The sequence below is a fragment of the Uranotaenia lowii genome, chromosome 3 (assembly GCF_029784155.1).
Source record: "Uranotaenia lowii strain MFRU-FL chromosome 3, ASM2978415v1, whole genome shotgun sequence".
NCBI lineage: Eukaryota > Metazoa > Arthropoda > Insecta > Diptera > Culicidae > Uranotaenia > Uranotaenia lowii.
Window position 1 is genome coordinate 264,505,784 of NC_073693.1, and position 19,256 is coordinate 264,525,039.

At 35.1% G+C, this 19,256-nt stretch overlaps 1 protein-coding gene across 1 annotated transcript; it reads left to right on the forward strand.

Moving 5' to 3' along the window:
* Positions 1-17,957: 17,957 nt before the first annotated feature.
* On the forward strand, positions 17,958-19,256 carry LOC129753373 (uncharacterized protein K02A2.6-like). The gene has a single exon (XM_055749192.1). It carries the CDS (start codon positions 17,958-17,960, stop codon positions 19,254-19,256), a length of 1,299 nt encoding a protein of 432 aa, XP_055605167.1.

Sequence of the window (19,256 nt, forward strand, 5' to 3'; positions counted from 1 at the left end):
GTTTAAATTTCATTCGTAATGAAAATTTTGCTAAAGCAGTAGAGGACATAAAACCCTACTCAAAGCCATTTTGGAAATTAACTAAAATTCTGAAAAAGCCCCAGAAGCCAATTCCTACTTTGAAAGATGGGGATAAACTTCTTTTAACTAATGCAGAAAAAGCTCGAAAATTAGCCCAACAATTTGAGTCTGCTCATGATTTTAATTTAAACGTTGTAAGTCCAATTGATGCTCAAATTTCCCTTGAATTTGATGATATTCTTTCTAAACAAAATGTATTTGAAAGTTCTTGTGAGACAAATATTGATGAACTTAAATTGATTTTCAAAAAATTTAAAAATATGAAAGCTCCAGGGGAAGATGGGATTTTCTATATTCTTATTAAAAAGTTGCCTGAAAGCACTTTAAATTTTTTAGTTAAAATCTTCAATAAATGTTTTCATTTGGCTTATTTTCCCAATAAATGGAAAAATGCCAAAGTAACTCCAATTTTGAAACCTGGAAAAAGTGCTTCAGAACCTTCAAGTTATCGACCAATTAGTTTGCTTCCTTCTTTAAGTAAACTATTTGAGAGAGTTATTTTGAATAGAATGATCATTCACATTAATCAGAATTCTATTTTCCCTGATGAACAATTTGGTTTTCGTCATGGACATTCTACTACACATCAACTTTTGAGTGTAACTAATATGATTAACGCTAGCAAATCTGAAGGTTATTCAACTGGTGTTGCTCTTTTTGATATTGAAAAAGCTTTTGACAGTGTTTGGCACAAAGGTTTAGTAGCTAAATTAGCTCGATTTGATTTTCCCGTATATCTCACCAAAATTATTCAAAATTATTTGACTAGCCGAACCTTACAAGAAAGCTATCAAAATTCATGCTCTGAAAGGACACCCATTAGAGCTGGTGTCCCTCAGGGCAGTATACTTGGGCCAATTTTATACAATATTTTTACTTCTGATCTTCCTGATGTCCCAGAAGGAAAAGGTAGAAGACTATTTGCTGATGATACTTTGCTTTCAGCCAAAGGTCGAAATTTACGGGTGGTACGCAGTAGATTGCAACAAAATTTAAATTCCTTTTTGAATTACTTGAAAATGTGGAAAATTTCTCCTAACGCTTCCAAAACTCAACTTATTTTATTTCCCCATAAGCCAAGAGCTCAATTTTTAAAACCTAATGAAAATCATTCCATTACTTTTAATGGGGTTTCATTAGAATGGTCTGATCACGTGAAGTATTTGGGACTCACACTTGATCGAAATCTTACTTTTAAAAATCACATTGAAGATATTCAATCTAAATGTAATAAATACACTAAATCTCTTTATTCTCTCATCAACAGGAAATCCCGATTGTGCCTGAAGAATAAGATGCTTATTTATAAGCAGGTATTCCGACCAGCGATAAGGTATGCAGTTCCGATTTGGTCTAGCTGCTGCGCGACGAGGAAGAAAGCCATCCAGAGGATTCAGAACAAAGTTCTGAAAATGATTTTGCGGCTTCCACCTTGGCACAGCACCGAAGATCTTCATCGGATTGCAGGCATTGAAACTATCGAAGAGATGGCCAACAAAATAATCTCCAACTTCAGAGGCAAATCGATGCAGTCTTCCATCGCAGAGGTTCGCTCTCTCTACAATTAGTTTAATTTTAGGATAGCTTTAGTTTTTAGTTTTAAGTTTAAAATATTTTTTACACGACAGGATGTTCTCCTCTATAAAAATGCTTGATTGCGCTCAGCAAATTTAAGTCAAATAAATAAATGTTAGTGATTATTTAACTATAGGGCTCTGAAAGTGCATTATTGAACTGAACACCTTATTTAATGTATTAATGTAATATAATTGTAATGATGAATTGGTACAAATAAAGATATATTTAAAAAAAAATCCTAAGGATAAATGGTCCCTCCTTCTTCAAAAGATGCGTTTGGGGTGGAGGAAGGACCCAAATGGGCCTGTGGGACCATCACAAAAAAAATTAAAAATTTGTAAAAGCTCAATAAATAAATTCTTGTATTAAAATTTTCCAACAGATTGCTGACAAACCTCTCACATCCTAGAAAGGTTTATTGAATCTCAAATTATCTCAAAATTACAATACATACGATATTAAACCAAAACAGATTGACATGACAATGCTCTGGTGCTGATCACTTTTTTAATTTTTTATTTATAAACGTGTCTATAAAGAATTTTTTCTGGCAGATGAGGATTATTAAATAATTTTGCCAATACTGACCAAAATTTCGAAATTGAAGTTATTTTGACTTTTTTTTAAATGATCATTTATCAATGGTTGTTTTAACACAAAACACTTAATTGACATTTTAAATGAGAAAAACTAACTTTGTGCTTCATATTTTCTTAATTTTTTTAATTTAACTTTTAGTTTTCGTTTTTGATTTTATTTCATATTGCATATCTTCAAAATAATACCATACGTTTTTAACTATTTTTTGAATTTCAATTCGTTCTCATGAATTTTGACCAGCAAAACAGGTCCTATTATTTGCTTAACGATCAGAAGAATATTTGAGAAACCGTAATTTAATTATGTTTTAGGAGTTATTCCTTATTGAAAAATAACACAGAAACTCATACGATAGTACTTCAAAATATTAAAAGGATGTTTTATGAATAAATTTTCGAGAAAATTCAACCTAGATGGATTTAAATACCAATTTAGTTCGTGAACCGGGAAGTTATTGGCTAAGAATTCAAATTTGAAGAAAAAAGTGATTCAACTTTTTGAAAGCGTTCTCCGAAAATGGCAGAAAAAGGCAGCCCAATTTGCAATATCTTGTAGTCCAGAAATGTGGGAATCTATCGAACGTAAAATTAGAGTGGAGTTTTGTGGAGTTTTTTTTTTAAATATCTTTATTTGAAGTTAAAAAACTTAAAAAAAATATCGTTTTTTGAAAGTAGATTTCATATAAAAAATTTCAACTTTATTCAAAAAAAAAATTATTAAATAAGGTGTAAAATATTCCTAGTAAAAATATAAAAATTATGCCGAAGCATAATATATTCGCGATTTCAAAATATATTCGTTTTCCAATGTTAGCAAATCTTTGCGAAATTTTCAAAAAATATTCAAACTTTTCTCAGCATTTCTTTAAGAACTCCTAAACGGGTAAACTTATGACTATCATTTTCATGGTTTCATGTAGCTTGAAAATGCCGGAACACGATGAAAGATTTAGATAGATGATTATGAGCGCTTCAAAAACCGACTTTCGGCCAGCTTTTCTGGGTTTTGGACCACTGTGTATCGTCAAAATTGTACAATTAAGTTTTTATCTATATTTTTTCATTAATACCCAAAGAACATTCTTATTGTTAATAACTTGTGTTGAAACATTTAAGCGACCTGAATTCAAATCATTTGTCTAATTTTGTCTACCACCTCTAGTTTTGGTGATATGGTGTGTAGAAATTTTTAAATTCATCAGTTTTTAGTGAAATTGATTTTTACCACGCTATGAAAAATAAATAATTTTTTTTTAACTTTTAAATGATATTTCAAACGATGCCTTGTTTTTGTCTTTTTTTTTTTGCCGAAATGTAAATTTTATTAAAAGATTAATGTATGTATGCATGTATGGTATACGGAAAATAATAAATAGGTAAAATTTACTGAGATAACAAGGTGAAAGCCAAAAAGATAACTTCTACCTCTTCAAGGTGAAACTCACCTCACAGCGAGGTAAAATTTACCTAAATCGATGATGGAAAAAAGGTACAATTCACCGAGAAAAAGGTGAATCCAAAAAAGGTAAATCTTAACCCGTAGCGAGGTGAAGTTCACCTGAATTGAGTTCAATAAAAAAGTATAATTCACCTAGAAAAAAAGGAAAATCCAAATAAGATAAAACTTACCTCGTAGCGCGGTGAAATTGACCTGGATTGAGCTAAACAAAACGGTACAAGTCATCTCGAATAAAAGTAACTATTTGCCGAATCCGTTTATTGAAGTTAAGCTGTTTTGTCGTTCAGAAGGGAAGTTTTGTTTCGTGCCAATATGAGGAAATCGGAACAAAACGGTAATGGTTTTTTAGCTATCATTAAGTTCTACTAGTTCTCATCATAATATTTTCGTCCGTGAGTTCGAGCCCAAGAGTAAACATCAAACACAGTTGTACCGGATAAGTTTTTCAATAACTGTAGGGGAGAATGAGGATACTTGATCCCTGGGGATACTTGATTCCTTAGCTGTATCTCGAAACTGGAATGTCTTACAAAGATCGAATATTCTAGAAAAATGTGCCAAAATGAGCAAAATATCAATGCTTGTAGTTTAAAAAATTTTAACAAAATTATTGTTTGAGTAATTGAACTTTGTTTAAAAAATTTCACAAAATGTAACTTGAAGATCTTTTTGCATCACTTTAAAATGTTCCTTACATAGGAAAATTATGAAAAAAATATTTGTTCCAATGTATCAATCGTTCGAGCGTAAAATGAACTTCATAATGCCATATTTTTAAAGCAATGGAAAACTCTCAACTTTTTTCAGAAAAAGTTTTCCAAAATGTTGATTATGGGTACAATTGATCCCTAGAGTTGGGTTACAATTGATCCCCCTTCCAAACGGCATATTCTTCTTCTGAATTGATCGTCATGATTGCTGATTACGAAATTACTAATATTTATCCAAAAACTAATATTTATCCAACAATTGTATGAAGAAAAGAGCAAAAATAGTTAATTTTCTCTTAATTATAAAAAATAGCGCCTTTAAGTATGCAATGTTAATAGCGTTGAGACAAAGTTATAGAATTTTCTTCTTATGTCTGCTATAAATTGTAAAATGAGAACAAACATGACCAAAATAGTCAATTAACATTCTATCTTGGGGTTTTGTTTGATTTTTATGCAAGGATTAGGGCTTCCTGAATAAAAGATCAAGTCTCCTTCAATAGGGGATCAAGTCTCCCCTAACTTCAGAAAAATCGCAATTTTTTTACTCCCACGAAAATGCTTCTAGTTCATCAACGGGTTCAAGTATCGTTCTTATTTTTGGAGCATGGAAACTTGAAGTTACAAGCTGTCAGAAAATGTCAAAGACGGCGAGTTGCTAAATTTTTCCAAAAAGATATGGTGAAAATAAGAAAAGGGGATCAAGTATCCCCACTCTCCCCTAAGGTTGATAAAGTCGCGAATGCCATAAAGATAGTAAAACGGTAGGGAAGGTGAATAATAGCTTGTAACTATTCGTTGATTTTGGTTATAAAATCTCATACAGATTTGTTACGCGAGTAGGAGGGGGATAGTTACGTAATATTTGAACGGCCCCTTAATATGTCATGTTTTCTGTTTCTGCTTAATAAGTGGAGAACTACGTATAAAAAGTGATTTTAGTAATTTCCGTGCTCTGGTCAACTGTTTTTCACTCAAAATGTTCATATAATTTTCACGTAATGTTGATTTTCAATATTTTATCATTAATTTAAAGATATCATTCATGTTTTTAATCATATTTAAAGATCTAAAAAAATGAAAAATGATTTAAGCCTTTAGTGTCTTTCTTTTTTTACAAATTTTATTATTTTAAAATTAATTATGACGAAAGTTTCTCTACAGTTAAAAAAATATATTTTTCTTATCGCCAAATCTTTTAATGGAAGTATTGAGTTTATTAAACTACATTAAAAATTTAAATGTAGCCTTAAGACAATTCAACTGCCTTGGCTGTGAGGGACTACTTTTATATCAGATTTATTTTAAAGCCCTTCGTCCCGATCATTAACTCAAAGTTTCATGTCAATAATTTATAAATTGGTCTGCATAACCAATTTTTCTCACACTGCAGATTTATTTTCTGCTGCGTCTACTACGCAGATTGGAAGATCTGAAATACTTTTTATATCATTGCCTATTTTCTCAGAAGTTCAAATCTGTCGTCGCGTTAGACTTACTAGTCAAAAACACAGTCATAACTTCAAGAAACTGAATTTGATCAAAACAGTTTTTCGGCTGAAATATTATTGAAAAACGTATCAATATGATTTAAATATTTCATTAAGATTAATGAAATGCTACAGGAGTTATATTCATTACAAATAATCTTATTTTCACGTTAAAAATATTTTAATCAATTAAATTTTTCTTATACAAAACTCCAAATCTTGGGCATAAATCAGTCGAATGGTTTGAAGCTTTGGGCCTTGCTGAAAGCATTCTTAAGCTTTAAATTGATATTCAGTAGGTTAAAATAAATCAACTTCTAAGTGGGACAAAAAGCATTAAAGCAATTACAAATATATATAACTGCAACAATATGAAATCATGTTTTTTTTCACTTTCTGCAGTAATGTCAAAAACAAAATTTTTTTTAATTTAAAGGGATTTTAACTCCACAGGAGGCATTCAATTGCATCTACTACCACACATTAGTAGGCCAAGCGTGGTCCGCCCCACAAGATGAAAACTTCATAGTAGTTGGCCCGTGAGGATCAAAAATTTGATAGGGGAGATGGGGGCGTAATGGCCACCTTAAGGAAAACGGTTATTTAACCATAGAAAATAGCTATAATATGGAGGTTACATTATTGTTTCGTGTTCAGACACTTGAAAAGCCTATTCCCTAACGGGCTGAAACGTGAAAAACTAGATGAAAACGTTAAAAATGCATTTTAAAATATTTTGCCAAAAGCTGAAAACCAGCCATTGTGGAGGCATAATGAGAACCCCCCCTGAGGCAGTATGAGCACCATTAATCAGAGCAAGATGTGCGTTTTTGCCGGGGAATCTAGCAGCGAATCCAATTCGATGAAGTCAGGTGAGTCGTAGATTCATCAATCAAAGCAATAACAAAATAATCTAGGTATGTTTGTAGAATACGCACGCTCATACATTATGTGCTTTGTTCGGAGGATGATGCTACTAGCCGTATAATGTAACAATAAAAAAATCGATCATAAATTGTAAATGGAAAAAAATCACCTCGAACAGAAATCTAACGCTAGTATTTTGATTACCTCTCCGACACCTTACCTATTATCTAAACCGTCGGATGAAAACTAGTCAAGGTGTGGCGCTATAAATCAATTTTAATTCACTGCTAGATTCTATGGCAGAAAATGCTCATTATGCCTCGATAATATGGTGCTCTATATGCCCCTAGTCAACAAATTTAAGTAAAAACGTGTTTTAAAATTGATAAAAGTGAAAAATCAAAAATTTTATGATGGTAAAAATTGAGAAACAATGTGTACATCATGTTGCAGTGCGTACATTATAGATCAAGGTTATTTTAAGATCATAAGAGCTTATTTCGTGGTGCTCAAAAATTATAATATTTTCGTAACTTGAGAACCAAGCTCGTTTTTTTAAATATCTCTGTAAAGATGATAAGGAGATTCCTTTTTTTGTGAAAAATTAATACTATAGAAAGTACGAAACAAATCCTCATGAAAATTTATTTAAGAAAATACGCACTTTCGTAGAAAAGCGTAGTTCTCATTATGCCTCGGGTGCTCGTTATGCCCTCATCTCCCCTATGTGATGATAATGCTTCTAAATAAATTCTACCCGCTCATTTTCACCATCTTTCATTTCATCTAACCTTCTATCCATCTATATAAAAATTTCATAATCTTTAGATGTCCCTACTAAAAAGGACATAACTTTTCACCGCTAAGGCCGATAAATTATAGCTACAAATATAAATTACAGTGGGTTCTTCATAAAATAAATTTTAATATTTGTTTTCTTTTTCAAAATTTTCTTATGTAAGTATGTTATTAATAAGGTACATAATTTCAATAAAGTTAAAAACTATTCAAGGTTTTCAATCATTTTTTCGTCCAAAGATACAGAATAGTTTAAAATGTTATTCTGGACATCGTCCAGCCCCTGACGGTTTGAGTGGCCTTTTAGCAAGTGCCGTCCCGTTGTTGGCAGCCAGGAGCCAGCTAGCCGCATCTCGCGTGTATGATCCATTATTGGCCAGGCTGCTGTGGCCACGGATGACTTATTGCGTCCGTGCGTCGCACTGTCGAATCTGTTATTTCTGCTCGTAAATCATCGCACTTCATCGCACGGTTTCGATCGAATTAAGCCCGTTACCTCGAGTCGCTCCCATTTGCACGGCTCAGCGCGGTCATCTTCTTCATCTGGCCTTGATCCGACAACGACCACGACGATTCCCCCGGTCCCGAGACTTGAATCTGCGGTTTGCGCACGGTAGCCGCTTTTTTTAGTTTCAATTGGCCCCATGCTCGGCACTGTTCCTCCCTCGCGTTTTATCCTGTCTCAACTTGCCGGACCAAGTTGCTCTGGCTCTGGGTGTCAATTGCACAAGATTTCTTGCGTGTCGAAGCCAATCGAAACATTCGCACTTGCAGGTGCAAAACGTCCCGCCTCCGGAAGAATTTTCGATCCTCCTCCTCTGGAATCGTCGGAATTGCAGCCTGTCCGACAGAACCATGCGGAGGAACAGAGCTGGCTCGGGGAGATTTTGGAACAGCGGGAAAAGATGACGATTAGTAGCTACGAAAAAACACATGAGAATCAGAATCTTAAATCAGCTCGAACTCGATTGTGCTTTAATCGATTATCTGTAATTTTTGACTCAATTTATCCGTGACAAAGGAAGTTATAATTGTTTTATTCATATTATTATCATCGTGTATACTTTGTCTTATCCAATTACACTTCAAAAAAGGAAAATTTAAATTTTTTTGCTTCATCAAGTACCGAATATCCTAACTGTAAGGAAAGGTGTCTTCATGATGCGAAATATTCATAAAAAAAATACGTTTTCTACTGAAAATCATTGCCAGAAATGGTTTGAACTCTACTTCACCATTATAGCCAGACCCAAAAATCAGAGCTCAGAATTAAAACAATTGTTTAATAGACTTCACAACCCCAGCTCACGATTATGATTCTTACTTGAATTTGAAATTGAACCAATTCCATCTGGTTTCGATCCAAAATCTCTCACAGAAGAAACAGTTTAAAAGTCAAATTTATCTCTATTGTGGAATCAAATAGTTGATGAAAATTGCTAGCAAGAGTTCTGAACTGAGCTCCAAAAAAATTCGATTTAATTATCTATTCTACAATTTAAACTCGTGAAACATCCAGAAATTCGAAATTTAAAGAACAATCAAATTTCAATTCTTCAAAGGGCGAACACGAAATTATTGAAACGCATTCAACAGGGCATAACTTTTTTACCATTGAGCTAAAATCAACTAAATTTTGCACACTTTCTACTGGAATACTACAACTACACTTTTTTTTGCTGGACTACATCATGCGCGGTCTTTTGGAGGAGGGGGGGGGGTGATTTCTGATCACCCCTCACACCCCCCCCCCCCCAAGTAGGAGAAAAGCGATAAAAAATACACGAAAATGCTCGAGCTTCTAAAAAAATTTTGACCTTTTCCTAGTCGCTATAGCCTTAAATTTTAGCCTTATAGCCTTATCAAACAATACAAGTTAGTTAAATTGCGATAAAATGTTCCATTGGAGTGACTAATTTTCTAATAATCGCACTAGAAGCGTAGGCACTCTCCAGGAAGTCTAATCACGTCTAACTTTTTTATCCTTCGTTTAACATTGTACCTAACATGTTAACTCACTTAAACCCGTTTTTTCGCTGAAAAATTCACAGAAGCTATGTTCTATGATTAGTTCTACGAAAAACTTTATCGTTCAAAAAAAGATTTGAATTTTTTCCAAAATTTGCGTAACCACATGGCTTAAGAGATGTATTTTTCGATTGCAAAAATTGAACATATTTGTAGAGTTGTTTTCGTATTTCCTAAACCTTTAGACTAGCATTCCAGATTTTTCTCCCCACGGGACAATTCCGGGAATTTGTTTTAAAAAACCTGGCAAAAACTGGGCAATCGATTTCAAATTTTCCATTGCAAAATCTCGGCAATATCAGGATAAATCTGGGCAAAATTTATGCATTATTTGAACAAAGTTATGAGAAAAATTGGTAAAAATCACTTTAATTGTTTTTGGAAACTCATCAAGTTTTGTTCGATGCTTCCAAAAACAATTCCTTAATAATTTTGATGAAGATAATTCTGAAGAATTAGTTTCCGGATACGAAAATCAAAGCTTTTCAATACTAAATTTGAATTTTTTGATAAATTTTTCAAATAATGACCGTGCAAAACCGTTAAGCTTTTTCACCTTGAATTTTTCTACTAACATCCGGGCTAGTCTGGATAAAACTGGGCAATCTGGAATGCTTTCTTTAGACGGGGATTAAATTTCTTCTTGCCATGGTTAACATATGATCTTTTTTAAAAATTCCAGAATGGTGGAACATTTTAGACCTTTAAATTTGTAATATTTAATATTTGAGATCGAAAACACATGGACCAAAGATTTCTGAAGCGTACAAAATAATTTTTTTTTTGAAAATTTGGTCCAATTCTAGTTTTCTCATGTACATATTTAAGCTTTGGTTTTATGCTGATTTTAATAAACCATATCTAAAGAAGGAATTGCTTTCAAGAGGGTTAGTAAAATAATTTGACCTTTCCAAAAAAATCCAATTTTAAACAGACATGTATGTTTAACAAAGACAGGAAAACACTTTTTTTTTCAATTATTTTTCCGTTAATGTGTATCATGTCCTGAGAAAAAAAAATGAGTAGAACAATTAAAACTGTTATAAGGTCTGCTTTATTAAAATAAAAATAAATAAAAATGAATTTCAATTAATCTATAGATAAGCAAACGAGTCGTTTGTAGCCAAAAAAAAATAAGAGCAAAAATTATCAAGTTCGAGTCAAATATGCAAAACGATAAATCACACCTAAACCTTCAGCTGGTGTAAATTTCAGGTTTATAGAACTTTATCTTCATATTTTTTTTATTTAATGGGAATAGTAATTTTCAAAAAATATATGAGAAAGGAACAAAATAAAATGGTTAATCGATTGAATTTATCAGCTAACGTTAGAGATGATACCTACGCAATGTTCTGATCACTTTTATTTTTGTTACAAAAAAACAAAGAGGGAAATTTTATTGTAAATGTTGCCACTGGTAATTAATTTTGTTTGTCTATTAACAACACTACATTACTGAATACCATGAATTGTATTAAATATTGGATAGTAACAGTAACGCTTCTTCATAAGATTTCATTTTGAATCGTTGAAAATCTAGTCAAGAAAAATTATCACAACTATGTTTTGAATTGAATGGCAACAATTGAATTAATAAAAAAAAATATGATGATGTGAAGTAACAATTGACAAAAAACTCTTTTCTGTGCAAATTTTCCAAACACTCAAATAAAAAGATAATAAAAAACACTCAAATAACAAATTGTTTGTAATTTCTCCAATTTTGGATGTGAAACGACCTCATCGCCCCTGAGACTTTTCAGCGCCCCCAAAATTAAATTATTGGAGACAGCGATACGGTTTGCTTTGAAAATATCTTTGATAAATTTTGGTTAAAAAGTTCTTTGAAATTTCGTCAAAATCCTGAATATTCATAGAACTGAAAAAAAGCACACTTAGGTTACTTTTTCTCGGACGTCAAAATTACTAATCTATTTACTAAATTACAAATACTAAAAAAATTACTAAATCATCAAGAAAGTAGATCATTGCTTTGAAATCTTAATTTTCAGTTTATTTGTAAAATTTAAAAGTTAAAAAAAATAGTGAACGAATTTATTAAATTAATTTTTACCTATTTTCAAGTGTTTCCTTGAATCTCAGAAATTAGATCTAGTAAAATGAAATTAAATGCATTTTTGAGTTCAATACGTCCCAACCAGTCAAAACCAAATTTTAATTTTTTGCTTCTGGAAAATGTGATTTTTGTTGCCTCGTGCTATGAAAAATTGATTCTTCATTGCATGATTTTTTTAAAAATTATATCTTAAAATGAATTTTAAAAAAATGAAAATAATGTGTCCATCAAGAAAAAAAAACAACTTTCACACTATGCACATATTCTCTGTTACAAATTTCTTACTACTCGAAACGAAGGGCTGAAATTTCAATTAACTCATTTCAGATTAAATGAAGTTGAAATTTTGGGTAAGAGCTTGAAATTCAAGAGCAAATCTAAAAGTAGAGTTCCAAAAGCGCCAGACATCAGAATAACAATTCATAATTTGAATTCAAAATTAAATTTAAATTAAGATATAAAATTCAGAGCAACATGCACGATATTGCCGGTTCTCTATAAAAAAAATCAAAATAATACTAAAATATCATAGTTTTAAATTAGTTTTAGATTCATAGCAGTAATTTGAAAAATTATCTCAAATATTTGGTTTTTTTGGAAGGTAAATTTGTAAATGAGTATCATTGAAATTTCAGTGTGTTAACTTTGCACTAACCATAATATGAAGAAGAGCAGAAAAAATAGAAAAGAAACAACAACATTTTTCTAGTTCAATAGATTCTTAAATCTTAATAACACTTCCTCTTGTACATCAAAAGTTTTAAGGTTGATGGGACACCAAATTGACGTAGTCAGAAAAATTATTGGTTTTACCAGTTATTTTTAAATTTTCAAAAACCTACGATTTTCACCCTACTAATAAAAAGGGGTAAGTTGCAACAAACTCTGTTATTAATGAAAAATCGACTGAAAATGTTTGAAAATTTATTGTTTTTGATACATTTGTGATGTAATAACGCATGAAGCACCAATTGCAGTAATTTTTGGTTGGCTTCGAATTAAATTTTACATTTTTCTATCAAAAATGTTTTTAAGGAAAAAGTGCAAATTTGCTGCATATATTTAGGGGTAAAAAATACTACAATCGGTAGCAAATTTTGAATAGGGCGAATGCGCGAAATGTAAACAAACTGAGTTATCCGCTGGGTGAAAAAATACTTCGAGGACCTACATTTTGATTGGAAAAAGTTATTTTAAGGATATTTGGTTTTCGAGGAATAAAGGAAACAAAATAATATTTTTGTTGGGAGCTTATGAAGCTGTCAAACTTTGAACGCGTTTTTTCTTTCGAAACAGCGATTTTGGCGCATTCGCCGTATTCAAAATTCAATACCGAAATATTTTTTCAGCTTATGCATAGCATAGCATAGCATTGGGTGACTACACACATCTTGCATTGGCTGATACACAAAGTACAACTTAATAACCAAAACAAACACAAGATGCCGAGTGTCTGGATTCAATATTCGTTTAAAGTGTCGGTTTTTAAAATAAGTATAGTAAAATTATGCACACTGCGACAAGTCAATCATAATGGGGGTGATCTGATACAGATTATAAAACTTTTCAGGTGCAGAGAACTCATACGACCCAGGGCGCTGTATTCAGATAGGAAGGGGAAGTGATATTATATGGGAAACCCTACTCGGCAAATAGTACTGAAAAAATGAGGGAAAGTATTAAATTTTACAAAAGAAACGATCTCACCAAATCCATTAAATGGTATAGAAGGTTTAGGCCGGAGCTGTCTCCCAATTCTTCCTGATTGGAGTCAACTGTGTAGGGTCGCGCCCCTCGGTGACCGCCTCACCTGTGAATGTGATAACCTTGGTTCTCGAGAGTGTGGGAAGTCGATGACCGAATGAGAGGGCAGACACTGTACGGTAGCCGAGAAGTGTAGACGTGGCTGTGACTTGTGGAGGAATAATTAATAAATATAATCTGTAGTGCGAGTTAATCAAAGTGTTTTAATATTTATCCGAAGGATATCGTCTCAACAACCTGGCGACGAGGATTAAAAGGTGAGTCTTGATAATAAGTTGAAATAGGTGAAAATACATTTTCGGAACGGAAAACAAATGAGGAGGAAGCTAAGATGGCTGCCTGATGGTGATTTTTTTGCAAGCTGGGGGCTGCCTTCCGCACTCGAGACACATTACCTAGGATAAAGCTGTGTTAGTGAGATCGATCGGATGGAGTGTGCGAGTGATTTATGTTGATGATGCTTTCTCTCACGTCAACTGCTTTTGTTTGTTTACCTGTGCATAATTTTTATGTTTTTTTTTAATTTTCGAAGCGATATTGCTGAATTGTTGGATGCAGATGGTGGTTGATTTTTCAAATTGACATAGCAGGGCACCGGTCGTAATTTGGGTCAACGATTTGTTTAGTAAATTATTTGAAATATTTAATTATATTGTTGATAACCGGTGTGGATGCGACAAAATTTGAAATTTAGCGAAGCAGAAGGTGAATGAGCGTTTTACATTTGTTTACAATCTGAGTGTTGAGGGACAGGGACTGCGATAATAAAGAGCTAAAATTATATGTACTGGTTCACAAGTGAGTAAGGCAGCTGACGCAGGATGTACCAGTAGCGTACATTATTGGACGAAAAATGTACCAGGAGCGTACAAAGGCAGAAAAAAGGGTTAAGAGTTGTGCCAGTAGCGTACATAGGCGATGAAGGTTCAAGAGGTGTACCAGTAGCGTACAAAAGAAAAATATATACGTGTGAACAGGAGTTGAGGATGTACCAGAAGCGTACAGAGAAAAAAAAGGGGAAGAAAAAAACGTACCAGTAGCGTACAAATGATGGGCGATGATAACAGCCGTGTACCAGTAGTGTATAGTAGGAGTCTAAGGAAAACGTACCAGTAGCGTACAGGAGTTTTTCGAGATGTACCAGTAGCGTACATAGGAGTTATGGACCAATTGTATCAGTAGCGTACAAAATTATATCTGTTAATGTACCAGGAGCGTACAGGATTTATTTGAGAGATTAGCAAGGATTCTTAAGAGATTGTTGATGTGATTGGTTGAAGAAATGTATATTTATTATTAACACGGTTACACAATTAGATGAAATAAATACAAAACAATGAAAATCCTTTAATGAACTAATGCGTTGAGTTTTATTGATTAAATAAAATATTTGGTACTATAACTATTATTTTTCCACAATACGGACTTGACTATTTACTTGGGGGATTACTTAAAGAAAAAAAAACAAAACAGTATTGTTTATTGAAATGTCGTACTTTTGAAACCTCCATCCGATCAAATTTATTGCAAATTATTCCTTTTCATATGTTTATTTGTGAAAAATAAACACAACAATATTTAACTATGAAGATTATTTACGGTGCAAAATTTGGCATCTTGTTTATAGATGGAGGAAGCACGTCAAATCCCTTGTTTCCGATGTGAAACAATCGAAAAACAGAAGTTGTCTCAGGAATGGGACACTTGGAAAGTTTCTTTTGAGTGTTATTTCGAAGCATATGGAATAACGGATCAGAGGATGATGAAGGCTAAATTGTTGCATCTTGGAGGCGTTGAACTTCAACGTGTATTCCGGAGTTTGCCTGGTCACGATAAAGTACCGTTGGTCGCCGTAGACCCGCGAGTGTACGACTTGGCCGTCGAACTACTTGATGGCTATTTTCAAGCAGGCCGTCAATACGTGATTGAAAGAAGGAAACTACGGCAGATCAAACAAAGGGAAGGAGAAAAGTTTTCGCATTTCGTTCTGCGGCTTCGGCAGCAAGCTAGGTGTTGTGGATTTGAGAAACATTCCGGTGAAGTCAGCGAGATATTGAAGGAAATATACTTGATAGATGTGGTGGTAGAGAACTGTATGTCGGATGAACTAAGGAGAAGTATACTGAAGAAGGACCGCTCGTTAAGTGAGATAGAGGAGATAGCCGCGAGTATCGAAGACACAGAGATACAAATGTTGAATTTGAAGGGACCAGCTGTTGTGCAGGAACGAGCTGCTTATGAGATTGGAAATGTGCAAAGTGGGAAGAGATCGTTTCAACACACGGCTTACAGAAGAGGAGATGCTAGGAACAACCCACTGAAAAGGCAATCCGCTGTTGACAATTTCGCTAATCAGAACAATCGGTCATGTTTCGCATGCGGCGAGCAAGGCCATTTTGCTAAGTCTACCAATTGCCCCGCGCGAGGTCGTCCATGTCGCCGATGTAAACAGCTGGGTCATTATGAGAAAATGTGTCGCAAGCGGAAGAATGACATGAAAGTGATGACCAAGTCGAAAAGGATCTACAATGTCGAAAATGTACCAACGGAGGAGGTTGACTCTCGTTCTGCATCAGCGGAGAAGGATACCAAAGAGGAAAAAGTTTATTACACGTTCTATGGAGGAAATCAGACAAATGTAGTACCAGGGAGGATTGGAGGCATACCCGTTCAACTGTTGATCGACTCCGGTGCGGTGCGGATTTGATCAAACCGGAAACATGGGAAATGCTCAAGAGTCGGAAAGTTCACGTGAGGAGTTCTGTTAGAGGATCCTCCAAAGTCTTGAAAGGATATGGTAGTGACAAGCCGCTCACGATTGCTGGTTCATTTGTAGCCGAGATAGTTGTGGGAATGAAGAAGACAGAAGCGGAGTTTTTCGTTGTAGAGGGTGGTCAGCGAGACATCTTGGGTGATAGTACAGCAAAACAGCTTGGCGTTCTGAAGGTTGGTTGAATGAGAAAGAAAAATTAATCCAAGTTGTTATTTTTACGGAATTTTTTATTATTATTTTTCCATGTTATTTTGTTATGATTTAGGTGGGTCTACATGTGAACGAAGTAAATACTCAGAAAAAGTCATACAGCAAGATTAAAGGCGTACATGCTGAGATCCACATGAAAGACCATGTCAAGCCAGTCTTTCAACCATTACGCCGTGTTCCGATTCCTATTGAGGAGGCGGTTAACAGAAAGTTAGACGAACTCATTGATCGAGACATTATTGAAGTGAAACAGGGACCAACCACATGGGTTTCGCCTCTTGTAGTGGTAGGCAAAGCATCTGGGGAGCCACGAATTTGTTTGGATCTTAGACGAGTGAACGAGGCGATCGTGCGTGAACGTTTCCCCATGCCTGTTGTGGAGGAGTACTTGGCCCGATTGTGTCACGGAAAGGTGTGGAGCAAATTGGACATAAAAGAGGCGTTCCACCAAGTTGAACTGGCTGAGGAGTCGAGAGATGTCACAACATTTATAACAAACCGGGGTCTGTTTCGGTTTAAGAGGTTGCCGTTCGGGTTGGTGACCGCTCCCGAGATTTTTCAGCGTATTATGGAGGAGATACTGGCGGGGTGTCAGGGTACTTACTGGTATCTTGACGATATCATTGTCAAAGGAGAAACTCAAGAGATACATGATGCGAACCTGGAGAAGGTAATCTAATCTTATTTTTGTATTTAATTTCTTTTTTTTGTCATGGTCAGAGCTAAATTTAAACTTGAAATAAAGAATAAATTAGATAAAAAAAAGCAAATTTTAATGCTTATAGGTGATGGATAAGCTCAAAGCCAGAGGAGTAGAACTAAACTGGCAAAAATGTGTCTTTGGTGTTACGGAGTTAGAATTCTTAGGTCATCGGATATCAGTGGAAGGAATCAAGCCGTGACATACAAAAGTTTCCGCTGTTTTATCATTTCGTCCTTCAATATCAGAATCTGAGATCAGAAGCTTCTTGGGTTTGGCAAGTTATTTAAACAAGTTTATTCCTAACCTAGCCACAATTGCTCAACCACTTCGTGAATTAACAAGAAAGGGAACTAAATTCGAATGGGGAGTTTCCCAAAAGAATGCGTTTGAGAAAATTAAAAAATCATTGGCAGCAGCTTCAACCCTAGGATTCTTCGATCCCTTGGACAAAACAGCAGTAGTGGCGGATGCTAGCCCCACTGGATTGGGAGCTGTTTTGGTTCAAACTGATTCGCAAGGGCAATCGCGCATTATCTCTTTCGCATCGAAATCCTTGACAGACACAGAGCGCAGGTACTGTCAAACCGAAAAAGAAGCACTTGCTTTAGTTTGGAGTGTAGAAAGGTTTCGGATGTACCTATATGGCAGAAATTTTGACCTAGTGACTGACTGCAAGGTACTTGAATTCTTGTTTACGTCTCGATCTAAGCCTTGTGCGCGTATTGAAAGGTGGGTGCTGCGTTTACAGTCTTTTGACTATCAGATCGTACACATTCCTGGAGATAGGAACATTGCTGACGCGCTTTCACGTCTATCTATGTCAAAGGCTGTTCCGTTCGATCCTAATGAAGAAATTTTCATTAGGGAAGTCGCTGCTTACGCTGCTACTGCTTCTGCTCTTAAATGGGATGAAATTGAAGAAGCTAGTAAGCAAGATGAAGAATTGCGCGAAGTAGTACGGTTGATTCAAAACGATGACCAACGGAGTTTACCTTTGGCATTCAAGGTAGTAGCGAATGAACTTTGCATCATAAATAATGTTTTGATGAGAGTGGATCGTATAATCATTCCTACTAAACTACGGGAGAGGGTGCTATGTCTCGCTCATGAAGGTCATCCAGGGATGAAATTGATGAAAAGTCATCTTAGGTCAAATGTATGGTGGCCAAATATGGACCAGCAGGTCGAGAAGTTCGTGAAGCAATGTAAAGGCTGTACACTAGTGGCAGCACCAAGTGTCCCAGAACCGATGATCCGGAAAGAACTCCCGACTCAGCCTTGGGTAGATGTTGCAGCGGATTTTCTGGGTCCACTGCCGGACGGTCAATATCTGTTGGTAGTAATAGACTACTATAGCCGCTTCATGGAGGTTGTAGAAATGAATTCCATCACAGCAGCGGACACTGTGGCGGAGCTGGCCATTATTTTCAGCCGGTATGGTATCCCAGTCACCTTACGAGTAGACAATGGGCCACAATTCAGTGAAAAATGCGAAGAATTCCGGAGTTTTTGTGAGTCTAGTGGAATACAAATCGTCAACACCATACCATTGTGGCCTGCAATGAACGGCGAAGTGGAGCGACAGAATCGGTCCCTGCTTAAGAGGCTAAGGATAGCGCAAGAGCTGGGGAAAGATTGGAGAGCTGAAATGCGGCGCTACTTATTGACGTATCATTCTACAAATCACACTACAACAGGCAAATCTCCAGGAGAACTGATGTTTGGTAGGAAAATTCGCAGCAAACTGCCTCAAGTTCCACTTACAAGGGTAGAAGATGGAGAAGTTCGGGATAGAGACAAGATCATGAAGGAAAAAGGGAAAGTCTATGCAGATAGCAAAAGGAAAGCTCGAGTTAGCGACATTGTCGTTGGGGACAGTGTGTTGGTGAAGAGAACGAAGAAGGATAACAAACTGGACACAACATTCGCTCCGGAGGAATACGCAGTGGTGAAGAAACAGGGCAGTGATACAACAGTTAAATCTCAGGCAACTGGCAAGGAGCTCCGAAGAAACGTTGCGCACTTGAAGAAGCTAGAACGTCCGGATAGGATGGATACTCAACCTAAAAGGATGAGGGTTGAACCGACACGTTTCAAGGATTTTATCCCACATTAA